Genomic DNA, 27288 nt, shown 5'->3' on the forward strand with positions numbered 1-27288 from the left:
TCTATCAAATTGCAATTTAATGTGCGATCCTGGTGTCAACCAGGCTCTGTTGACAAATCCTTGTACTACTTTGTCAATATTAAACCATTTACAGACCCTGGTGAAGATTATGCAGCTTCAGTCAAGGTGAACTACAAGGAAAACAAAACTGTTACTGTAAAAGTATTAATTATTCACTGGGTTTTAATTTTGCTAAATTAAAACCCAATGAATGTCAAATTTAGCATAGAACACATTACCTAAATGACCAAACTGTAAATTTAAAACTCTAAATATGCCTGAAATGGTAAATCTGTGAAATTTAAACCCAGTGAAAATTAGTATTTTTACAGTAACTCTTAGTAAATACACTTTTATATTATTTGAAGTACTTGCTGCTTTTTCTATTTATGCAAGTACACAAAACAACTTGCCATGCAGAAGCCAATCTTAACTACTGCAATGAGACCTAACAATTCTCTGCTCCTTTAATCTGGTAACATCCAATAAGATTTACTGGTACAGTAAGGTGAGCATAATAAAATGAAATTACTGGATCATAGGACTCATTATGACCATACACTTGTCATCAGGGAATGGCAACCTGTTAAAATACTGATGGAATGCTCAACTCTTTTGGATCCTCATCTCCATACATTTGAAAAAAAAATAATTGAATCAAGTTCAGATACTAGGGAATTTGGTTGTTGCCATTCCCCTATCCTGCCACAGAAAAAGTTTCCAATAGATTTCCCTCAAACTTAATTTTGATCACCAACGTTGTACATTTTCTGATCATTCTCCAAAAAAAAAATTAAGGTCACTAAAATCTTTTGATGACATAATTACTTTTGGGTAGATTAACACTTGTGAATTGAGAGTTAGTAACCAAATTTTAAAGAATATCTAATCCAAAACCAACGCTGAAAAGCTCATTTGTATCAAGTTCTTCTGGCCTTACTCACAGCCGCTGGCTTTCGAAATGTATACAGACTTTGCATATTAGCAAGACTAAAACATGCATGCACGCACACACTAGCTTCAGTTTTCTTAAACCTAACTGAAGCGCAGATCCAATACCAGCATTGAGCAAATATTACCGGTATGAAGATTTGGATTCGCTTTAAATTTTATATAAACATGGGTCTCATCCAAAGCTGAGTACATGTAGTTCTATTCCAGTGAGGATTTTAATTAACAGAAGACAACTTCAAAGTGTACTACAAAGCTGCAACATTTATTTCGTTGATGCTGCAAATATAGGAAAAAATACAAAGGTCTTCTTCATGTGTGCAGTAACCACAAGCAGAACAGCGATTTAGCAAAAAAAAATGAAAGTTGAGTATATATCATGTACTGTATTTGAAAGTGTGTGCATGCAGTTTACATAAAAAAATTAACATTCAAAGGTTGGTATATATTTAACAAAATATCAATTTGGACAGGTTTTTAATAGAGCTAGTTTGTAGGTACAAATGAGATACTAGAGATGTACTTTTTTACCAGGTTAATGCAGTGGATAACTAAATGCTAATATACTGTCAAGGCTTAAGTTCTACTCAATGAATATACTCGTGTACAAAATTATAGATATTGTAATAATTGAGGTTTTCAAGACCATCTCACAGGACAAGGCTATCACAACATTGAAATTTAACTTAAAAAATACTCCGTACAAGAACACTATTATAAGGGAACATGGATTAAAATATACAAGGTCATGCAAGCAACATAACCTAAAAAAAACATGGCGTTGCGACTAAAAATGCAATTTACAGCTGCTGAGAAAAGTTTTCTTCACTGCAAAACCACTCTTATTTTGAATCGTACGCTTTACTGAGATAGGCTACTTTGCGGCATACTGCGCATACTTTGAGACACTATTGGATAGGTAACCATTGAATTTGGGTCACTAAGTAAAGGCTGCTGCAAGCTTTGTGAGAGAGAGACTGGAGTCATAGCTGGCGCAATAGACGTAATAGGTGGTGCTGGTGTTATTGCTTGAGCAATGGACACAAGCGGTTGCATCTCCTGCGCAATTAACTGGCGCTGCTCAGGTGTCAAGACTGACTGAGCAGTCGTTAATACACTACTAAGCTGACTGACACCATGGGTTGAGGGGATAACCTGACTATAACTAGAAACCTGACCTCTTTCATTTGGTGTGGGACTGGCACGCATTTTAGCTCTTAAGCGGGCGTTTTGATCTAATAGAACATCATTAGTTGCTGTGAGATCAGACACTTGCTTCTTGAGCTCATCTACACGTCGCCTGAGTAACATGCATTCATCCTCCAACTCGCGGTAGTCATGGCCTCTGGGTCTTGCAAACTCGTAACCATAATCTAGCTCAGTGCGGGACCTTTTACGCATCCTATCATATTCATAATCATCAAAGCTGCGCCGTGGATCATACAGATCATCTAATCTACTACGTGGTGGTGGCAGCGGTGGCGGTAAAGAATCACGCTGACGGGCCCTCATGTAGAAATCATAATCGCCCTGGCTCATGTGTCGGAACTTGCATTTCATGCCTCTGCGGCAATCTCCCTTTAAGTAATCGCGGCACACTGGGATATCGCCATCAGATGGTAAATCATTGCCAGGCACGCCAGGGGACATCCGGTCCATCCGCGCAGGCATGTCACCAGTGGATTTATAATACTCTTCTTCATCACGTGTGCAATGAATAAACTTGCAATTGGGGCGTCTGCATTCTTTGTTTTGAAAATCATGACAGAATACATGTGATTTCTGTTTTAGACCAAGCTTCTCAGCTTCTGAAGTATCTGGGTGTTTGTATTTACAATTATTACCTCGCCTGCAAACATTGCGCAGGAAATCGCGGCATATAGCATCATCTCCCTTTTGGCCACCCTTTCTGTCATCAAAAGAATCTACCGTATCCCTAGTGAAATCAGTGGACATGGTTATCTTGTAAAAATAATAGAGCTATGCAACGCAATATATCTAATGAATTGTTAGAAATGTTCAGCCAGCAGACGCAGGGTTCCTAATGCGCTTGCTTGTCAGTGGTATTGGTTAGACTTGTTGAATCACCGACGCCAATCAACTCTTGCTTGCTTGCTGCAATTCGCTCACGGTTCGTCACTAGCTTTGCAGATGCAGATTTACACGCATACGGCGCTGCAAAAAGAAGCACAAAACCACATTAATAACTTGTTTCTCTATTACAGTGTAGAATCAAAGGATTCAAGACAAAATGTCTTATTGGTTGCACTGGTCTTAGTATTAAATTGAGCATTGAATTTAGCACATGGTAGACTTTTTGGTGGACTGATCAGAGATCTGATCAGCTGCAATATAGAATTTCAGAGTGTATCATAGACACTTAGATCACTTCAACATGAAAGCATTTTAACACAAATTTACAGAGGGCATGATCAATTAGCAAATTGAAGTAAATGCCAAAATGAAATTGAATCCTCACAATAAATTTAATTATGGCCGACCTGAAAGGCATTAAACTATTAATGATTAGTTATTCTACAAAAAAGTATTTTAAATTTCATAAAAAAAAAAAAAAAAATACTGTCAATGACTTTGTCCTAATTTGAATAAGGCGTACAGTGTTCATTACCAGACCAGAATCAAATGACAAGTCAGTTGGCACAATATTTATTATAGTACACGATCAGCGCAGGCATGTACATATAGCAGTCTCAGGTTTGACAACATAAGTTTTCAAGACCAAAACAGTTACTGGTCAGCAAAATTAGATCTGTTCAAAACAGTAAATTAATATACTTCTCATATTTTGTACCAGCTTATAACAAAAGACTTTACACTATTACCAATGAACAAATACTAAAACTAAAGGACATGCATTAATAACCAACCAACCATTATATCTTACAGCAAGTCTCAGAAGTATTGGGGCAGCCAATTTGCAAACTCGCTAGCGAATTGGCTAACTGCTTGGGTTTTGACTAAACAGTTGGCTTTCGAATCTCGCTGGCGCCGTCTTGTGATCACGCCCACTTACGGCGAGTCTATATAACAGTAGGGGGACTATCGTCATACTTGAGGAACTAATCAGATCAGCTAATCAGACTGTTTTACAGTTGGGTGGCGATTTTGCTTTCAAATATACTAGGGAAAGTGTTCTATTTCTTTCGTATCCACATAAAAATGACGAATGACTTTAGCGGTCGGCTTAATTTTACCCCAACGGATCTTTTGTATGTGAAAGTTTGTTATTTTCTCCCTGATTTGTAGGAAAATGTTTCTCAACTTGACTATTTACATTTTGTAGTTTCAAGCAGTGTTTAAGATGGCTACCCCCATATAATATCGGTGAAATAATCGCATTTATCATATTATCATTTGTACGCCAGCTGACTGGTTATTTTCAAACTCAAACCGGGGGCTCAAATTACTAATGGGGAATCCAGACATGTACCAGGCTGCGTAAAAAAGCATTGATTGTCCCCTACTGCAATATAGACTCGCCCAGAGTGGACGCGATCACAAGTCGGCGCCAGCGAGATGCGAAAGCCAACCGTTTAGTCAAAACCCAAGCAGTTAGCCAATTCGCTAGCGAGTTTGCAAATTGGCTGCCCCAATACTACTGAGACTTGCTGTAATACGAATGACTATTCCTGACCAGCAATGTCCAAGAATCTGATGACTACCTGGTATATTAAACTGTTATTTCAAAAGTAAAAGATAAAATCAAATCAAAGTAATGACGTCATGTTTGAACAGGAACTTAACAGCCAAACAGGAAAATTGTGTTTTGCTAACACACAAAACAACCCATGCACACTCTTATCCCAATAAGAAATTACTTGTAGTTACATATACTTAAGTGTTGAATATAAGCCAAAATAACAATTTAAAACACCTAAATCAGATCGATCAGTAAGATGACAGAAATCAACAAGCCCTTGTTTTCAATATGAACTATGAGTTAAAACGTAACAATTAATTAAGAAAACCTATCTTAGAATAACATTTCATAATTTAGTCTCAAACACAACTGATATTAATTTATGAGAACTAATTGACGTTCAAAATTATATAAACTTAACTGTTAGCAAATTTGACAATCTGCGCACAAACCGACAGGTAACAAGACCCCAAATGACAGCGTTTTTAATAATAGTAAATCGTCCAGTATTGAACAAATAAACAATAACGTGTTTGCCCTAATTTGCATAAACCATTCATCTTTCTTCCGTCCAGATTCTCGCGGCAATGAAATATCCAATAAATGATTGAAGCGAACAAAAAATCTAAACTGAACTTCGATGAGGTTTTGCTCATCACCAGAGCCGCAAAAAGTTGCAACAAGATAAATTGATCAATGATGACACGAACCACAGAAAACGTGTACCCACGCTGTGAGTGACTGAAAAAAAACATGTAATGGTATCGTTGATCGCGTCGCCATAGCTGAATGACACACACCGCAAATAACTGAATGTTACTTTAGCCGAATGCCGACTCAGACTGAATATAAAGTATCTAAAAGTAATTATATACCAGGTTAAAGACAATTAAGTTATAAATAGTCAATTCTTTGAGGCGTCTTCGTTCTTCCCTTCGTGGCTTCGGTATCCAAACCTTCTTTCTTTGGGTAAAATGAAAATGGCGACGCGAACAATAATTAGCATATCGCACAAACTCCCTAAGTTTATCCAAATAAGATGTGTAGTACCAAAGATTTGTGAACTAAAAGCTCCATGGTAGTACCAATTTCAGCAGCCAATTCAAATACATCCAATCACTAAGTTAAAACTTACACATCTTCTATTTTTCTATCATTTTAAATTTACGATAGCAAATATTTCACTCGGCCATACAATGAGGTCATACAACCCCTTAGCCAGGTGGTTTACGAATGCCATTCGGAATGTCAGTACCCCAGACCGCTAGCGTACGGGCGATAGCGATAACACCGACACGAATGGTCTGGGTATTAAATCTAGGAAATATCCTGAATACTAGCGGAATGTAATTAGGAAGAGAAAAAAAAAACAATTGAATAAAATGTAATTAGTTTGTTACAAAATCTATTCTTTCAATTTTATGTCCGTGTTTGTTTGCAGCACACATGTAGAAATGGGAATAGAAAATATTACACTCTGCGACTCTTTCATATGGCTGTAGCTTTTCAGAGAAATATCTGAAATATTACGTAGTCTGAATATGTGTGAAATGTGAAAAATATCTGTAGATTCGTCCTAGTTATAAATTCAATTTCAATAAACAATCTAATGGGTAAATGAAATTGCAAACATTCGAACACATTCAGTCAGAACTATTTGTCGACCGGAAATATCGTTTTGTATTGCGATGTTTTTTTGTGTGTGACTTAGATCGCGTTGGCACACTTCATTGCACTATGGCTCATATTAAAACATCTCCCAAAGACCCACAATAAAACCACGGTCGAACATAGTTTTGCTATTTGTTGTTAAAGTATATTCTACCCGATCACGGGTCAGAAGGATTTTTTTCCACCCCGACTGATATATATATGTTCCGATCGGCGGTTAGTGCTGACTAAATCTTTGTCACGCCGAGACAAATGTCCTGACCGAGATATATTTGATCTAAGGTCAGTGCCCGGGGTCAGTGTCCAAAATAAGATATGGAATGGGACCTTTTTGGTGAATATGTAAAGAATTCTTACAAATACAGAATTCAGAAATTCGGTCGAATAACTCAAGTGTATCTACCATTTTCAGGTAAAAAATTAATCCAATTCGCATGCCAGTGAAATACAATTGCTTCTCTGTCTCGGTCTTTTAGCAAGCAAATTGTATCGACATTCACAAACAAAATTATGAAATATTCACCTTGTAAGGCCCTCACATACATTAAAAAACAAAGAAAAAGTTTTGATTGACTTGCCCTTTAAGTACAGTAATGCCCATTACCCATGAGTCTTTGTGTTTCTCCCTCAATCATGGCCTATTTACAAGAAAAATAGATCTCATCTGATTTACTCAAAAGTAGTATCGTTATTACAGTTTGCTACAACATTAAATTGCAAAATTATCCTGATAGTTCACTGACCTTTCTGGAACTCTTTGACAGTATTCATCTGTTCCGACATTGTGATTGGCCTAATGTTGTTCAAACATAATTTTAAATTTATAACAAGATTATGTTGTTTTTTAAATAGAAATTATTCATGCCTTTGAAAAAAACCACGAAAACACATTTATAATTATTTGTAAAAACCATTGCTTAGTTGTCAATCAAATTTATGATTATGATTGGCTCAGAGAATGCTTGCATGTGTATTCATTTGTTCCTCTCTGGTTATAGCCTTTATGTAGGTGACCTGACGAGGTTTCAAAAAGTTTAAAACCTGCGGCACACGCATTTTTTTAAAATTTTGCATACCAGTGAAGTACGCCACTTCGTATATGGGAAATGTATATGGGAAATCTAATGCATTTATGATGAAAATATATTGAACAATCTTAAAAAAAAAAGAAAAACACAATTTTTTTAAAATTTACCTTGAACAAAATATGAAATCTTTTTTTTTTTCAATACATATTAGCAGAAACGAGTCCCACTTACAGACTCCAAACCAATTATGATGTATATACAAAAAATAAAATGTATATTTTGGAAAAGAACGCAAAACCCAGTTTAACAAAATTCAGAGTAGGGCATCTTTATAATATGGCATGTAACTGACAATTTTTTTTTTATAAATGACTAGGCTGTTGACTGGAGTTCACATGACAGGGTTCTGTCAACTTAATTAAAATATGACATCACTAGAGTGTTCTTTTTCCGTAATAATAAAATAAATCAAAGAACTCCCGTGTGCTGAAGGTATTGGAGGCACAAAGTACAAATAAGGAAAACACATTAGCTTCTATTAGAGCAAATACACCAATTAATTAAAAATATAACTGTAATATAACTGTGACGACCACCGCGCTTTACCATTCATAAATATTTAATGAAATAATGACCATATATGATGACTTGATAAGATATTACAATTATGTCTATTATTAAAGTCATATGACCATATATAGTCCTCTGAAAGATTAGTCATATCACATCGATCTCAACCAAAATCTAATCAGATTTGCGCATTATCCCAGTCTGGGAGCATCTATGTACCTACCATGTTTCATTAAAATCTGCTGAATGGTACTTGAGAAACAAGTGAAAATGTTTACAATTTGCTAAATAATATGCAAATTATGTCATTAATATGCAAAGGTTTAAAAAAAAAACCCAATCTGGTCTGCACATTACCCTGGAGGGAGAGTTCTGCGAATTTATTGAACTTCGTTGAATGGTTCTTGAGAAAAAAAAAATGTAAAGCTTTAAAATTGACTAATTATCATGCATATCAGGTGATTAATATGCAAGGATTTAAACGAAACCTAATCAAATTTGCGTATTAGCTTCAAGTTTCATAAAAAACAAAACAAGATATAGTTCTTGAGATATCAGTGGAACAGACAAACACGCATACACACACACATACTGTGATGGATTTATTTGCGTGTATCTGTTAATCGACTTAATTAGCTGATTACTATATCTGTCATCGTTTAGACCCATGCGAGGTTCTGGACGGAACTTGGTTCAGTGATTTGGAACTAATTACGATATAACCGTCGCTATTCGAACTACTATTTCTGACAGTTGGTATTAGCAGTTACTAATATAGTGAACGATTAATCAAAAGATATGACGTATTCAGTACTTAGTGTGATTGGCTGTATGATTGAAGGTTACGCCCTAGAGTCTTTATACTTCTTTGTAATTGGTTAAGGTTTTGAAAGTGAATACAGTTGTTTTAGTTGGTCTTGGCGAGTACACCAGGAAAGACGCAGTCTTGGAGGAGTTCAAGGCAGTCTTGAGGCAGTCTTGGAGAGTCTAGGGTCTAGTCTTGGGCTAGTCTTTGGCTAGTCTTGGGGACTTTTCCCCAGGGCGCTGTGTCTTATAGAGTACTCGACTTATCGACTAAAGACGAAAGCTGAAACGTATTTTGTTGTGTGCGTCTATTTGACTGTAAAGCTTAAGTGACTTTCCCGACCCCGTACCTTAAGGGGACGCGATAGAGAGACAAGACGAGATTTCCCCTTGGCACGTGTGAAAAACCCAGAGGAGAGAATTCCCCCCTGATAATACACTAACTTGCAAAAACTCAAAAATATTGATGAATTAAATGAAACCATTTATGTATTCCAAAACGAAGGGACAAAATGATTTTGTGCGAGCTACAGTTGATTGCATTGCATTCCATTAATACAAAAATTCCACATAAACGCTGACATAAAGGCCACATGTTCAAATAATTTAAGCCGCTCTGCTAGGATTGCCCTTGTGTGTGTGTGTGTGTGTGTGTGTGTGATTTTCTAGTGTCTTTAAAGGGTGGCAATCGTCGTGCCGCGTCCTGTTCGATATGGGACTCATAGCGACGTATCCAACGCGTGTAAAATACATGAAATTCGAACACGTGCTGCGCGACGACCACCGCGCTTTAAGAATATTAATTCAACTGTGATTTTTTTTGGCTTCTAGTTAGGTGATCAAATCTGAAAAAATAGCCAGAAAACTAATTTTCGAATAGCTTCGTGTCAAATGTATCTCCTCCTATAAATTTAGGATTAAACACCTCGGACATTCTACTCAGCTTGAGTGGGGGCACAAAGTAACTATTTGATTTGATCTTTTTTCATTACAGAGAAATTTGACCTCAAAGTTAGGGTAACTTCTCAAAGGTAACGGCTTTTTAACTCCTTTGTTCATATTTGATAGGCAGGTCATACCGTCACTAATTGAAAAAAAATGCCTGGCCCACCGATGCATGGCAGCAGCCAGATTGATTTTTGAGCACTTTCGCCTCTGCCTGTCTCGTAATAGCAGTGTTTTATTTTGGCTAAGTTGCCGCAAGAGATCACTGGTGCCGACAATGTTACACTGTATCAAGACTGAATGGTTTTAGTAATAGCTTCACGTTTACCATGGCAACAGCCGAAAACATGGTGTTTGTTTTTTGAGCAGAGCGGATGGCCAACCAGCCTATCGGCATGTTTAAATATATTATAAATGTATAGCTTATAATATCACATATAGATGAGAACCACAGAATTATGAAAAATATGAATAGGTAATTATAAGATAGTTATATAATAGTGAAAACCATTTGATGTTATGTTTGATTCAGTGAAAACCATTTGGTGTTATGTTTGATTCAGTGAAAACCATTTGGTGTTATGCTTAATTCAGTGAAAACCATTTGGTATTATTTTGGATTTAGTGAAAACCACTTGGCATTAAGTTCGATTTAGTGCAAACCATTTGGTGTTATGTTTGATTTAGTGCAAACCATTTGGTGTTATGTTTGATCCAGTGAAAACCATTTGGTATTACATGTATGTTTGATTCAGTGCAAACAATTTGGTGTTTTGTTTGATTCAGTGAAAACCATTTTGTGTTTGCTATGTTTGATTCAGTGACAACCTTTTGGTGTTACGCTTTCTTCAGTGAAAACCATTTAGCGTTATGTTTGATTCAGTGAAAACCATTTGGTGTTATGCTTGATTCAGTGGAAACCATCTGGTGTTAGGTTTGATTCAGTGAAACCCATTTGGTATTACATGTATGCTTGATTCAGTGCAAACCATTTGGTATTTTGTTTGATTCAGTGAAAACCATTTTGTGTTTGTTATGTTTGATTCAGTGAAAACCATTCGGTGTTATGCTTTATTCAGAGAAAACCGTTTGGTGTTTTGTTTGATTCAGTGAAAACCATTTTGTGTTTGTTATGTTTGATTCAGTGAAAATCATTTGCTGTTATGCTTTATTCAGTGAAAACCATTTCGTGTTATGCTTTATTCAGTGAAAACCGTTTGGCATTAAGTTTGATTTAGTGAAAACCTTTAGGTGTTATGCTTGATTCAGTGAAAACCATTTGATATTATTTTGGATTCAGTGAAAACCACTTGGTGTTTTGTTTGATTCAGTGCAAACCATTTGGTGTTATGTTTGATCCAGTGAAAGCCATTTCGTGTTAGGTTTGATTCAGTGAAAACCATTTGGTATTACATGTATGTTGGATTCAGTGCAAACCATTTAGTGTTTTGTTTGATTCAGTGAAAACCATTCTGTGTTTGCTGTTTCATTCAGTGAAAACTTTTTAGTGTTATGCTTTATTCAGCGAAAACCATTTAGTGCTATGCTTGATTCAGTGGAAACCATTTGGTGTTAGTGAAAACCATTTGGTATTACATGCATGTTTGATTCAGTGCAAACCATTTTGCGTTTGCTATGTTTGATTCAGTGACAACCTTTTGGTGTTATGCTTTCTTCAGTGAAAACCATTTAGCATTTTGTGTTTGCTATGTTTGATTCAGTGACAACCTTTTGGTGTTATGCTTTCTTCAGTGAAAACCATTTGGTGTTATGCTTGATTAGCGGAAACTGGGAACCATTTGGTGTTAGGTTTGAATCAGTGAAAACCATTTGGTATTACATGTATGCTTGATTCAGTGGAAATCATTTGATATTATTTTGGATTCAGTGAAAACCACTTGGTGTTTTGTTTGATTCAGTGCAAACTATTTGGTGTTTGTTATCATTGATTCAGTGAAAACCATTTAGTGTTATGTTTGATCCAGTGAAAGCCATTTCGTGTTAGGTTTGATTCAGTGAAAACCATTTTGTGTTTGCTGTTTCATTCAGTGAAAACCATTTGGTATTATGTTGTATTCAGTGAAAACCATTTGGTGTTATGTTTGATTCAGTGAAAACCATTTGGTATTATTTTGGATTCAGTGAAAACCATTTGGTGTTATGTTTGATACAGTGAAAACCATTTGTTGTTATGCTGGATTTAGTGAGAACCATTTGGTATTATGTTTGATTTAGTGAAAACCATTTGATGATATGTGAGTACCACAAATAAATTAAAAGGGATTCCACAAAAAATGCAGAATAAATCCTGTGAAACATAAAAGTCACAGCAATTTTGCATAACTTTCTTTTTTAAAATGCCTATGTTTTTTTTATATTTTATAAACTTTTATTGAGTCTTAGTACAATAGTACAACAACTTACATGTAGCACATACATTGTTTCATGGAAAAATTACATCTTTGAAAAGTAACTGTTCATACACTATGTCAAACATTAAAATGTGATTGATACAATTGTGGTCTTATTACTTTGCCAATACTGCAAGGAACTTGCCCCATTTTTAAAGGTGCTGTTCAAGTTTCCCTTTTTTGTTTGCTATTATATATTCTATTTTTTGTATATTGTGTACAAATGGTTCAAAAGATCTAAAATAGGGAATTCTATTTTGACATCTACATATGTAAATATACCTCTTTGCTATTAATATTAAACAATTTAGCAGTATTGGGAACAGCGGGTTTCCCAACACTATTGACATTGCGTTAAGGGAGCTTCTTAGCCCAATCTTCCTGCCCCAATTTTCTGAGAATTTTGTCCAAAAAGTAATTACCAATGGACAATCGACCTTGAGATGTATAATTGAAATGCCTATGTTTGTGTTGTCACCAGAATAAGTTGTCCATTTTCACATTCAGGCTGCCAAATCATTATAGACCACATCTACAATCTCCAGAAAAAGTGAACGAATTAGATGTGAGTGCTGAGTAGTACTCACACTAATTTGTATACTATATACACATATTTCATACTTGATTGTGTGATTTATTAATTATTCAAAATATTTGGGAATGTGCACAACAATGTGGGTTGTCAATTTATGCTGTGGTTTTAAAATTGTCATAGAATAATTAGATATAGCTATGGTTTCTATTAAGTATAAAAAGTTAATTTGAATAACAGGTGACACAAAAAGTATATCAAATTATAATTCCAAGTAAACATTTCAGTTTCTGAACCAAAAATAATTACTTTTTAATACCAGTAAATTGCAGAATGAATTTCACAATACTAAGAATAGAGTAAGTAAATGTAGCGAAAACTGAGACGAGAACAAATCGTAGAATCCAGTGAGTGTGGTATCCTCTAAATGTTCGATATAATTTATCAACTTGGTCTTGTGTGTTTTCGACACTCCCAGTGTTGTCTATAATATGATCACCGAGTTGTATTTTATGTGATAGAGGCATCTGCGATTCGATTCGATTCACTGCTTCTTCTTTGCTTAGCTCATTCCTGTTCATTAGTCTGTCAAGTTGCATGTCACTATCACTGTAAACAAAATAATAGATCACCGTGGTAACTACAGAACATCATCTAGAATAAACATTATCCCTTGAGGTTTAAAGTGTTGCAGCCTATTCGTCACGTATACACGTTCTTAGCTTGTAGTATTTTGCACATGTTTAAGTTGCATGGGACCCAAATTGACCATGATGTGATGTGCTGACTGTGCCCCATAAACATTTTCAAGTCTAGTCTTGATGTTGTTATTATACCGGTAATTACCTATTGTTACTAATCTCATAGTAACTATAGTACAACAATAACATTCGTTTCATTAAACTTACCAATACACTACAATCACCTCCTTAAGAAATTTCAACATTGAACTTGTCTCATACAGCAGAGGTATATCAAGAATCACAAACTGATGGCCTACAGAATGAGGAAAATAATTCAGATTATGCTAGCTTACTTGAGAAACAAGTGAAACTGCCAGATATCTAAATTTAGTAGAGTAATCTGCCAAAATATGTTTAATATTAGTAACATTTGGTAAGTACTACAAAGAATAAGTTTTATTTACTTAAATTTGTAGTTTTTATTAACAAGCATTGAGAGTGCGCAGTCCCTGTTCTGTATTAAATACAAAGCCATCACTAGTAGTAATTCACAATTATGGGGATTATTTGTGGCTATAGTGATGTATTCATTTGTTGCAAGAAAATATTTGGTTCACTGGGTGTAAAATGTAATGGGAAACCAAATACCAAAATTATACTGAATTCAAACAAATAATGTGAGATGTATCAGAGAAAAATACATTAAAATGACAATTTTCAACCACGTTATGCAAAACTACTGAAAATTGCATCAAACGGCGAAATAACAAACTTGCAGTGAATATTTCATCTCCTAATATTATATGTTTAATATATTATATGTTTAGCAATAGAAATCTAAATAGTGATGCATAAACTGTTGTGAAGTATCTTATCATCCATCAATCTAATACACGACAATATTCCAAAAAAAAAAAAAAATATTAGAATATTATATTTCAGAGAAAAATAACACTCACAAAAATAATTGGGAACATTTCAATATCTAAACGTATCTGTTGTTGATAGTACTTCTGTGACTTTTTTCATTCTGGTGTCAATCAATAATTATTATAATGGGTGTTACCAAATTGCTTCTATAAAAGAGCTCTCCTGGGATCTGAATGAAGTGGGAGTCTTCCGGGCTAAATAAATTTTAAAAAGTATGATTCCTGAGTGAAAAATCTCAATTATTTTACCTCTGATCTTCATCAACTCACCTTTAAGGAAACAATAAAACAATTGCCACATCATCATCTTTTGAATTTCGGGATGAGTCATGGAATTCAGTTTCTTTCTCTTCACAGGATCTGTAAAGACCAGCTCTCCAAGTTTGGGTCTGTTCAGTCGTCCATCTTCAAGAAGAATTCCATCTCCAAAGTATTTGACAATTTTTTTCCAAGCAGGCTTGTTTGGTTGTACAACTAGTAAAACAAGATAAAATGCTGATGCATATGCACACAAATAATGGCATAAATGATACTGTGTTAAGGTCTCATGCCTTACTGCAATACCGGTATTAGCATTCAAAACCCTCAAATCTTACGGTTGTTGTTAGCCAATAACATACTCCAATTACGTCAATTGTTAGACTTGTTACCGGTAGCTTTGTTTATTGACAAGTACTGATGACCTGTGAATCTGGACAACTCTCAATTTGAAACTTCCAAACTGGCCGTATTTCTGAGAATATTGACGGTAGAGAGCCTGACAAATCTGTGTTTTGTTTACATCCGTTTTGTAGAAGTTTGAGCTCGCCAACATGTGTTTTACTGACCAGAATTCTATTACACATACATGTGGTTTCAACAAATTAAAACAATATTTTAATCTTTGTAACCCTCTTTTTTTGTGGAGAAATTCACCCAAATGTTAACATTGTCATCTATGGAATTAGTGGTATGAGACCTAAATGCAACGTTCTTCCATCTTGGAAGAGATGAAAGCATAAGCATATGAAGTCAGTTACCGTATATTGTTAATTTCACTATGGTCCTCTCAGAATACTGTGGCAGTAAAAAATTACATAATAATTTGCATATTTATTCAAAACAGAAGCTGTGATGATTCACTTACTCAATTACACAAAATTATTGACTTACAAAATTGTTACTGCTTCAAGAGTGTTACAACTACACAGTTTTAAGTTTTCAGCAACTTATCAATTAGATTTATAAAGTCAGCTAAATGGAAATGGCACTTTGGCAGTTAGCATAACGACCGTGGGAGAGTCAATTAAACCAGTGTGGTGGTAAAACAAAGCACTGCGGCAGTCATTGATCACTTATCTAATTATTTGGGATCTGTGAGAGAATATCTTTATCAAAGTACCAATTATGCTCCAGTTGATGTCCCCAAGTCAGAGTATAGTGGGAGATTTGGAAATTATTGTTATAAAATTTGCCAAATGCCCCACCTGGAGCAAAAAGAATAGGCAAATCAGCACCCAAAACAAACCACCACATTCAACCCTGGGAAACGCCATGCTTGCTATCAGCAGAGTACTCAATGAGCGTATACATATGCGCAGCTAGCAATGACAGCACACAAAACACGGCTATTACCCCACCTCCACGAGCACAGTTTGGCAGGGGTCAGGATTGACATTGACTGGAGCATTAAAACAATTATTAAACTTTACAAGCCTACTTTCATCTCACATTACCCATGAATATTGTTAAGTGTAAATTTTGTGTAAATATTTCTAAATGTAGATTCAAATTCAAATGAGAGATTACCGGGGGGTGGGATCCACTGCTGTAGTGCTTTTTTGTACCATCCTGTGTGTGTGTGTTTGGCTGATTGGATAGCGCTAAGGTTATTTCAAAAATATATATATTTGCACCAATGATATCAAAATTACAGATGCTGTGATTGGTTGAATTGTTTTCAACTGTGATTTTATGTTTTTCAATCTAATTTAAGTATTCATAAATAACTGTATTATGCATCCTTGGATAATCTGAAGTTGGAGTAGAGGAAAGTACACTACAACTTTTGTCTGTACTTTGCCTATATTTGTTTTGTTTTTACAAGTCTGATTCTTCATGAGAATATTAATCCCTAGTTAATACCAGGTCTGAAAACAGATATCTAAAATATTCAATCTAACCAAATCAAAAATAAAATCTTTTAAACAACAACATATTACCAGTGACGATAAATATTACTTCGGTCACGTGATGGATAATTAACTTTAACCATGGATGTAAACAATCGATTAAGAAACTCGTCTCTCTCACCATGGAGGTAAAAAGAGAATTTTTACCTCCATGCTCTCACCTACCTTCCCTGGCAATTTGATCAGCATCTAAAATTGTACATCCGAGCTCTTTGAACATTTCGGCAACTGTACTTTTACCAGAAGCTATCCCACCAGTTAAACCAATCAAGAACATCGTAAAATTAGTCCAAAGGCACGAACATGTAAGTACTGTTCCGTATATCTCGTGTATCGCGCCCTCAAAATGTAAATATTGAACTATTTCGTTCGCTATAACCTACCAGGCCATTGATTGGTCCGTGAATTGCCGTTTGTCCAATCAATCAGCTCGGTGCAGAAACAAGACCAAGTCAACAAAAGCTAAGATGGCTGCGCCCATGAAACATCACCAACGAAACAAACCGTGTCACAATCGGCCAAAATACAGGGAAAGCAGACACGATAAAGCTGTCAAGGTGAGACTAATTAAACAGCTAATTCGAGGGTTAAGAGTCGAGATCATCGCGTTTTTTTTTAATGTCTCGATTTTTTTTTGCCACCAGAAGTTATAGAAAATTCACATGTGTCCAATATTCCGGTGGCCAATAAACACCTGAGACCCGGTACCACACCGGGCGGACAGTTTGATTGCCGGTAGGGCTATCTCGTACGATCTCAGACCACTAAATAAATATAATAGTTGTCTGACGTCTGATCCGCGAAACCAGGGTTTTAGTATAAAAAAAAAACACTACACGAAGCTCATTTTTAACGCAAAATAAGTATTGAAAACTTGCGTGTAAACTGCAAATATCGTTCCAGTGCACACAGGTATGTAATGTACATATTTTATAACTTATATTTTGTTTATATTTTGCGTTACAAGTGACTGTCCCTCCTCTCACCTAGAAATTACAATATAATAGTGTATACCGGTATACACACTGACAGATACACTCTGTTTTCACATCTCTGTGTACATTTAAAATGCTATTGCACCATTCATGGCACGGTTCTAGAAGCCGTACCTACACACGAATTGGTGACGTCACAAAATACATGACCTTCAATCGGGGTCGTTTCCTTGGTACATGTATATACGAATTGGTATATACAAATTACAATAAAGATTAAACATAAGGTAAAACAAATCACGTGACAATATAATTTTAATAAAGGTAATAAATCCTAGCTTAACAGTTGAACAGAACGATCATATAGTCAGTCGGGTCACGCCAAGGGTCACGCACTTCGTTGCAAAATGGCAGTGTGGTTGAAACTGGGTCATGGCGTGATGGGTGGGGAAGACATCATTAAACACTCTCAAAATCACAATAAAACGGGAAAGTGGTTGCATATTACGGCGTAGCCAACATGGGAAATAAGAAACCGCACAATACAAACGACATGGGTTCGAATCACACTAGATACACACTCACCAGAACCGAAGCAATCAGAAACGAGCAATCATTTTGGCTTTCCCCTTCAACTCATCGGTACATTGGAGTAGTTAGAAAAATGAACACCATTTAACGACCAACGTCATGGTGTGGTACACAATCGTGCCATGGAGATAAAACAAAAGTAGCTTGAAAAGACAGTGGGTTCGAGTCCCGCTCAGAGCTACCGTAAAAACGTAAATCAAATAAAATGAAATCCCTCAAACTGTAACAAGTAAACTAAAAACATCGCGAAAAAATAATATACCTCACGAAACTCCACCATGCAAAACTGAATGAATAAATAATAAAATAACTTGCGTCTTAAACTGGACGATGCGCAGTTTGTTCAGCAGTTTCCAGATTGTGACAAGAGATAAACAAGACCCAAGTCAAGGTAAGTTTTGTTAAAGTGTTGATGGTGTTCCCTATATTACGAAAACAATTCAGGCAATAGACCAATATCTTCTGTGGTGTTGTGGAATTTATACTGTGTCTGCGGAATTGTTGATTGAGGGTTCGAAGTCAGCACTTAACATGTTGTTAGAAAGTTTCACAATTAAATCAAATATCCACTGATACCAGTATATTTAGATCACTATTTTAACAACAACTTGTCATTGTGTGAATTAATCAAACGTGAGTTGTTTACACCAAAATAAGTTTCAAATACTTGTCCACACATTTATTCTCTCAATTTAACAACTTGTAATGGTGTAAAATTATTAAATGAGAGTTGTCTACACCAAAATAAGTCTCAAATATTTGCCCACACATTTATTCTCTCAATTTAACAACTTGTAATGGTGTAAAATATTTAAACGAGACTGAGTTGTCTACACCAAAATAAGTCTCAAATATTTGTTCACACATTTATTCTCTCAATTTAACAACTTGTAATTGTGGGAATTAATCAAACGCGAGTTGTCTATACGAAAATAAGTTTCAAATACTTGTCCACACATTTATTCTCTCAATTTAACAACTTGTAATAGTGTAAAATTATTAAATGAAATAAGTTGTCTACCCCAAAATAAGTCTCAAATATTTGTCCACACATTTATTTTCACAATTTAACAACTTGTAATGGTGAAAGTTAATTAAACGCAACTTGTCTACACCAAAATAAGTCTCAAATATTTGTCCACACAATTATTTTCACAATTTAACAACTTGTAATGGTGAAAGTTATTTAAACGCGACTTGTCTACACCAAAATAAGTCTCAAATATTTGTCCACACATTTATTTTCACAATTTAACAACTTGTAATGGTGGAAGTTAATTAAACGCGACTTGTCTACACCAAAATAAGTCTCAAATATTTGTCCACACATTTATTCTCTCAATTTAACAACTTGTAATGGTGTAAAATATTTAAACGAGACTGAGTTGTCTACACCAAAATAAGTCTCAAATATTTGTCCACACATTTATTCTCTCAATTTAACAACTTGTAATTGTGGGAATTAATCAAACGCGAGTTGTCTATACGAAAATAAGTTTCAAATACTTGTCCACACATTTATTCTCTCAATTTAACAACTTGTAATAGTGTAAAATTATTAAATGAAATAAGTTGTCTACCCCAAAATAAGTCTCAAATATTTGTCCACACACTTATTTTCACAATTTAACAACTTGTAATGGTGAAAGTTAAACAAGACTTGTCTACACCAAAATAAGTCTCAAATATTTGTCCACACATTTATTTTCACAATTTAATAACTTGTAATGGTGAAAGTTAATTAAACGCGACTTTTCTACACCAAAATAAGTCTCAAATATTTGTCCACACATTTATTCTCTCAATTTAACAAATTGTAACAGTGTAAAATAATTAAACGAAAGTTGTTTAATCAGTTGACATCAATGCAACTTACCTGCAGACAGTGCACAACAGAGTATCATTATTGAGAAAATATAAACAGGAACGTGTCTTGGCATTAGGGTTAGGGTCGGGTCAGGTATGGGCAACGGAATTATTAACAGGAACATGTCTTGGCATTAGGGTAAGGGTCGGGTCAGGTATGGGCAACTGAATTATTAACAGGAACGTGTCTTGGCATTAGGGTTAGGGTCAGGTCAGGTATGGGCAACGGAATTATTAACAGGAACATGTCTTGGCATTAGGGTTAGGGTCGGGTCATGTATGGGCAACGAAAATGGCAAACACTCAATTGGCAAGATGTACACTAACAGGTTATGGCATGCATATAGTTTACACAAGTAAAAACACAAAATTGTCAAGTTTTTGGACGATTGTAATATTATATACACACTATATAGTCTCATCAAATGCAAACACTACCAGTCAATTCATTGTGGTCTTGTGGGTCAATTGTCTACATCGTGATAAGGACAACCTGGGTTCAATTCCCATGTATGCCCGTCTTTTCTCACTAACACTAATTTGCAATAGATCGAAATATGACAACAAATCATTTATTTGCATGACTACCCACATGGTTTAGTGGATATGTACAATGCCAGCAATGTGAGAGATTGCTGGTTCGAATCCAGTACGGTTAGTACCATTTTTGAATTCTAATTGAGAACAGTGCTCCTATAAATAGGACTTAAATCCTATGACTTGTGTGAAGACACTCATGGTACAGTGGACAAGACAGTGCTATGGGAACTCAAAGATTGCAAGTTCAAATCACGGACTGGACACTCCTACAAGACAAGATATGAAAGTTAAATGTTAAAAACATAAACAGCAACAAGAACTCAAATCAGCAAAAACAGAACACAAGAATACTACCTCACATGTAAGCCAGTCGAAGCTGAGGAGTCATTGAAGTACGAATACAGTAGAGAGCTGAAATCACGTGCAACAACAACAGACACGCTAATGCTAATCCCCCTTTCTAACTCTTCCCCCCAAAAATAATATATCGCCCCTTTTAGAATGTATTGACCCATAAATTAATGAATATTCATGAGCACAGAAACTGCTACGTCTTGAATAAATTAGCATAATTTTAAAAACACTCAACCTGCGAAAATGTGATTGCGATTTGTTAAAATTGCATAATGTTATGGCCAAGTAGATACGTGTGCTGGGAGTAAAACAAAAGATTTAGCTGGCAAGACTTACTGTCATTGCATTGACACTTGTTGACACATTTACCAACCCAAACAGACTGCATACATACTCACTAATACATATGTATCATCTTTTTGACTCAAAATGGCATGGTACAAACTGGGAGATAACATCGTTACGCCCAATCAGGGAGCTGTACAGCTTCCTGGCCCAATTAAGCATATCAGTTAAAAGAAATTTACTCTCATTCTATGTCAGTTGTGAAAAAATGATAGCTTAGAATGTCATGAGATATTGGATAGAAATGGCATGAATATCTGTTGCCTTGGTATTTAGGGCTAACAAACTGTGTGTTTACTATATGCATAGCTCTTTGGGGGTAACATAGTGCAACATAAGCCAATCAGAGATGCTAAAATTTCAGCAATGTTTGCATCAGTTACTAGTATTTGCAACCTCTCAAAACTCTGATCTTAGGATTTAGTACACTTACGTTGGCAGACGATTCCCAAATATGTTAATTGACAATCAATTTTATTTTTACATGTCCCGGTATATCTATTTTCAAGTATCTTTGACTTGTGCTATTTCATACTGAATTGTATTGTGCCCGCTGTGCGTGCTATGCAAGACAACAAACACTGTACTAGTATTTCTGATTACGTCTTTGTTTACTTGCTAGGTGTACACTGTTAACAAAGAATCCAAGTACCTTCTAATACAAGGAGTGCCAGCAATCAAGTTAGAGACTGAGCTGATAGAGTTGTGTTCAATGTATGGCATTATTCATGAGTACAGAATGTTACAAGATTACCCAGCTGAGGAATTTACCCAAGTTTACTGGATAAAATATGAACAAATTAATGCAGCAAGGTATGTATGCTCCCATCACAAATTGTCCTTTCTATGATGACCTGACGCAGTAAGTTGAAAAACATATTTGAATTCATGTATGGCTTGAAATTAAGCCCTGGGCTCCCACTTTGGGAGTGGGTCATGTTTTCATTTACATGTTTGCTACCCTTGGATCCTGCTTTGCCTGCTAAGCCATGGTGTGATTTGAAGGATCATTTTTGTGTCTGTAACCTGCCTAGCTGCTAATTATGGAAAAAAAAAATGGCAGATTTGACGACATACTCTGACAAAGGTATCATGTGACACTGATTAATCATGTCATCAATGCAAATCAAATTTACACAGTTACTGCACATTATTGTAAAACCAATATTCAGTTCTGTATGTTTTCATTTTTGTCTAGATTTGCCAAACGAAAGTTAGATGACAAGCCATTCTTTGGTGGTATCCTTCATGTTTGCTATGCTCCAGAGTACGAGACGATTCAAGACACCAGGGACAAGTTACATGAGAGAAGTAGAGTGATTGCACGGAAAACCAGGAAGCAAGGTATGGCTTGTGTGTCTTATGTCACTACTTTGACATATTTGCTCAACTCCAATAAAAGTGCATTTCAACTAAAAATGTTGTATACTGAACCATAAATTATTACTTATTTTGACCATACAAACACCTCTGTATATGATTAGCTACTAATAGAACAAGTACGGTATTATTTGTATACTAGCTGACAATTGTTTTCTTATTTTGTTCTAAGGTTCCATCAATGAAGTCAAGTCTGATGGGCAGCAGTTGTCAAGGACTCCACATCTAGATGCAACTAACACCACAACAACATTAGACACAGAAAATAAGAAAATGTTACAGTCTGATTGTCTGCCTGGTCAGCTTTTTAACCAATCAGTGACACATACACATACATGCCAGTATCCAGAACTGCAACCAGCACATTCAAGTACAGGCCAGTATCCAGAACTACCGCCAGCACATTCAAGTACAGGCCAGTATCCAGAACTACCACCAGCACATTCAAGTACAGGCCAGTATCCAGAACCACCGCCAGCACATTCAAGATCAAATCACTGTCCTGAAAATACAGGTCTGTGTACAGACCTACGAGCACCAGATTTAGGTACACACCAGTATCCTGACCTACCAGCTCCACCAAAGGAACAACCTTATTGGAAAAGACGCCCTATACCTACTAGAAGCAGTTTCGATCATGCCAGAGTACCATCAGCAAATGCTACACTGCCTGCAAATTTTACACCATTTTTAGAACCAAGACAACAGGAAGCGGAATTTGTTGGCGCACTGCTCCCTTCAGGGGCAAGAACAAACTCTGATACACAATGCTCATATGCTGGACATGCGGCCGGTGTACAAGATGCCTCAAGGACCAATAGGAATCAACCTAGCATAGATTATTCAGGTTCTCAGGCTGAAGTAATAAATACTGCAACCTCAACCAATTGTAGTGCAGACCGACTGCAGTCGGGTGAGGCAGCAGTGCATGCAAGACCAATGATGGTTACAAAACCAAGATTTGTTCCCAGACAGACTCATGCTCTCCTGAAAAGAAAACATAGTACCGATGATCGCAAAGAAAGTGATATAACGAATCACTTCAGCACTGGTGATTCATCTTTAGACAGAACAGTCAATGTGATTAGGAACAGGATGCAATCTGTAAGTGTTGGTATAGTTGGTGGATTATTGCATTTAAACATGATCATGTTTAAATCGAAATATATTCTACCGGTAATTCAGACCTTTTTAAAACAAATCAAGGTAAATAAATGACATAGTCCCTGTCAGTGAGTTAAGTGTCTTGACATCTTGAAATCTTCACTCAGGAAGACCCCAAGATTAAGCGTAAAAGCTAAGTTTGAGACAGTGAGCCATCTTGAAAAGAATCTTGAAAAAGTACCAGTGTGCACCAGCAAACAGAAATCGGCACAGTTGTCAGAGTTGCAAACATATTACCAAAATAACTACCAGTCAGCTAAATTCGATATCATAAAAAAAAGTTAGCTGGATGTTTATCTTGTCATATTTTGTCTGCGTACACAGTCTTAACTTAATTTCATAATTACAAACCAGAGCAACTGGAGACTATAAATTAAAACAAGTAGCCTCTCAGCTGAGATAGCTCCGCAGTTAGCAATGCACATTTCAATTAAAGAACAGAAGATATCATTAGAAAATGAACAATATGCATAGTATCAATGCAATGGGACTTGCTGTTTCAAAAATATAATTTTTCACCATAAATGATTGTGGTTTTTAACAAAAAGAAAATATCACTTTTTACCAAAAATGACAAAAATATTCACCAAAATTAGATAATTAAAGATATCATTACAAAATGAACAAATCTGAGAGAGGTCCACATGTAGTACCTATATATGTAATAATATCAAAGCAATTGGACTTGTGGTTTTTAACAAGAAGTCGAAAATATCACTTTTTACCAAAAATGACAAAAATATTCACCAAAATTAGAGAATTAAAGATATCATTTCAAAATGAACAAACCTGAGAGAGGTCCACATGTAGTTCCTATATATGTAATATCAAAGCAATTGGACATACGTTTTTTAACAAGAAGTCGAAAATATCACTTTTTACCAAAAATGACAAAAATATTCACCAAAATTAGAGAACTAAAGATATCATTACAAAATAAACAAATCTGAGAGAGATCCACATTTAGTTCCTATATATGTAATATCAAAGCAATTGGACTTGCGGTTTTCAACAAGAAGTTGAAAATATCACTTTTTACAAAAAATGACAAAAATATTCACCAAAATTAGAGAATTGAAAATATGATCATGAAATGAACAAATCTGAGAAAGGTCTACCCAAGGTACATATACACCAAGTATCAAAGCATTCAGGCTTGTAGTTTTCAAGAAGAAGTCAAAAAAGTAAAACATTGACACGGACGACGGACAATCACTCATATGATAAGCTCCGCTCGACAAAGTCGACAGCGGAGCTAACAAATAAAATGGTGCCAGTTGACCATCTTGAATCAGATCTCGAAAAAAATAACAATGTGCCCTTGCCACTCAATATACACTTGCCAGCATACGAAGTTTGAATAAAATATGGACATATTTAGTTGTATTTTATGTTAAAAATGGCTAGTAAATTTGATAAAATTAAAAAACACAAGCAGCCTGCTGAGATAGCTCCGCTGTTAGCAATGCACATGGCAATTAAAGAATAGAAGATATCATTAGAAAATGAACAAATCTGAGAGAGGTCCACATGTAGTACCTATACATGTATGTATAATATATCAAAGCAATTGGATTTGCGGTTTTCAACAAGAAGTCGAAAATATCAATTTTTACCAAAAATTACAAAAATATTCATCAAAATTAGAGAATTAAAGATATCATCATGAGATGAACAAATCTGAGAGAGGTCCACATGTAGTACCTATATATGTAATATCAAAGCAATTGGACTTGAGGTTTTTAACAAGAAGTCGAAAATATCACTTTTTACCAAAAATATTCACCAAAATTAGAAAATTAAAGATATCATTACAAAATGAACAAATCTGAGAGAGGTCCACATGTAGTACCTATATATGTAATATCAAAGCAATTGGACTTGCGGTTTTCAACAAGAAGTCGAAAATATCACTTTTTACCAAAAATTACAAAAATATTCACCAAAATTAGAGAATTAAAGATATCATTACAAAATGAACAAATCTGAGAGAGGTCCACATGTAGTACCTATATATGTAATATCAAAGCAATTGGACTTGCGGTTTTTAACAAGAAGTTGAAAATATCACTTTTTACAAAAAATGACAAAAATTTTCACCAAAATTAGAGAATTGAAGATATGATCATGAAATGAACAAATCTGAGAAAGGTCTACCCAAGGTACATATACACCAAGTATCAAAGCATTCAGGCTTGTAGTTTTCAAGAAGAAGTCAAAAAAGTAAAACATTGACACGGACGACGACGGACAATCACTCATATGATAAGCTCCACTCGACAGTCGACAGCGGAGCTAAAAATTGAAGTTCATATGTATGGCATTATGTATTCATATGAACAGGAAATAGAAAGCTGTACACCCAACCATGTACAAAAGTGTTGTGAGAATTCCTAAGTATGGTGAAACATTGGAAACTCCTCCGCCCTTACACTGATTTTTGCAACACGCTCAGTCATTCGATAAATTCAAACACAAATCAAAGTAATAATAAAGTTTAATCATTATACAATCTTCTACATCTTATAAGTGTCAATTTGATTTCAGATGTCCCGGATAACCAATCAAACTACAACTCCTGTCCAGTCATCATCTAGCTCTGTGACCAAAAGAAGAAAAATCTGACTTTACACAGGATTTAACATTTACAGTATTTATATAAACATATTGAAATTTGTATTTTAATATCAAAGTATATGGATGTATTTACCTTCATTTCACTTATTAAACCCGACGCATTTTACAGAAATAAGGTTTTCTCTGCATGTAATATTGTAACATACTGTACAGCACATTTAAAACATAGTTAAACCAAAGACACTAGAGAAGATCTTCTCTAGTGTCTTTGGTTAAACTAATGACAAGTGGGGAGTGGGTAACTTGCTCAGGAAATGTACCGGTATATTAGAAAAGATTTGTTACCTTGTGAGCCAGATACTCAAACTTGTTACCACGGTTGCTTAGTAACTGTGTTACATAGGTGCTCTGCAAAGCCCTGGTTAGTCCTTGTTTAAATCTGAGCCAATTTTAGTATGCAAATGTTCATGAAATTTATTTGTGTATGGTACTTTCCATTAACTTCTCCAGAATAAATCTGTAGTTATTGCAATACAGCAAATGTACTATCATAATGGTTCTTGAGATATCGGACAAACATGCAAAGTTTGACTACTACTCAATTAGTTCACGCAATTGTATTGACAGGTGGAAGCATTATTACACGCCCAATATAAAAGCAGTTGAAAACAAAATCTTTTCGTCAAAGGTCAACATAGTGTAATTTATAAATGTGGGGGATTCAACGCAATGGTTTTCTATAATACCAGTGGCCACACAATATTGTTCCAGCAGACACAAAAATTAACTGAAAGCATCATCTTTCCCTTGGAACATTCTTAGCCATGTTTACGCACATTTCTAAAGCGTGATGCAGATGGTGCTCTGATATTTTCATGTACCGTAGTCTATGTTTGCATTATACCAGTATGGGAGTCGAGACATCACATAGTTACAAGTGTGCATTGAAAATCATAAGCCAAGAAATAGATTATGAAAATTGTTAATTTGTTGGCTATTATTTTATTTGATCACCCCAGGCAAACTAGTGGAATAATCTGTATGCAGACATGTGTGGTTTAACCCCAGTACATCTATGTACAGTATGGGTTTAATTTAAATTTGATTAGTAATTCTTAATATACATCAATGGAACAAATATATAGCCTTCACTTCACACTTGGAAGTAAAAAAATACATA

General features: G+C 35.3%; 3 protein-coding genes across 3 annotated transcripts; 1 reads left to right on the forward strand and 2 right to left on the reverse strand.

The window, feature by feature from the left end:
* Positions 1–1195: 1195 nt before the first annotated feature.
* Positions 1196–5599, reverse strand: LOC100367037 (zinc finger CCCH domain-containing protein 10-like). The gene is made up of 2 exons (XM_002741391.4): positions 5488–5599; positions 1196–3126 (listed from the first exon to the last, which is right to left on the reverse strand). The coding sequence occupies exon 2, from the start codon at positions 2905–2907 to the stop codon at positions 1813–1815; it is 1095 nt and encodes a 364-aa protein (XP_002741437.1). The 5' UTR covers positions 2908–3126; positions 5488–5599; the 3' UTR covers positions 1196–1812.
* Positions 5600–12860: 7261 nt separating this feature from the next.
* LOC100366883 (dephospho-CoA kinase domain-containing protein-like) lies at positions 12861–16698 on the reverse strand. The gene is made up of 4 exons (XM_002741390.4): positions 16522–16698; positions 14456–14659; positions 13482–13569; positions 12861–13182 (listed from the first exon to the last, which is right to left on the reverse strand). The coding sequence occupies exons 1-4, from the start codon at positions 16631–16633 to the stop codon at positions 12879–12881; spliced, it is 708 nt and encodes a 235-aa protein (XP_002741436.2). The 5' UTR covers positions 16634–16698; the 3' UTR covers positions 12861–12878.
* A 91-nt stretch (positions 16699–16789) lies between these two features.
* On the forward strand, positions 16790–26649 carry LOC100366729 (uncharacterized). Its single transcript, XM_006824855.3, has 5 exons — positions 16790–16913; positions 21610–21800; positions 22186–22331; positions 22540–23471; positions 26079–26649. The coding sequence occupies exons 1-5, from the start codon at positions 16824–16826 to the stop codon at positions 26154–26156; spliced, it is 1437 nt and encodes a 478-aa protein (XP_006824918.1). The 5' UTR covers positions 16790–16823; the 3' UTR covers positions 26157–26649.
* The last annotated feature ends 639 nt before the right edge of the window (positions 26650–27288 follow it).

Source organism: Saccoglossus kowalevskii, chromosome 7 (assembly GCF_978046115.1).
Source record: "Saccoglossus kowalevskii chromosome 7, keSacKowa6.1, whole genome shotgun sequence".
Classification (NCBI taxonomy): domain Eukaryota; kingdom Metazoa; phylum Hemichordata; class Enteropneusta; family Harrimaniidae; genus Saccoglossus; species Saccoglossus kowalevskii.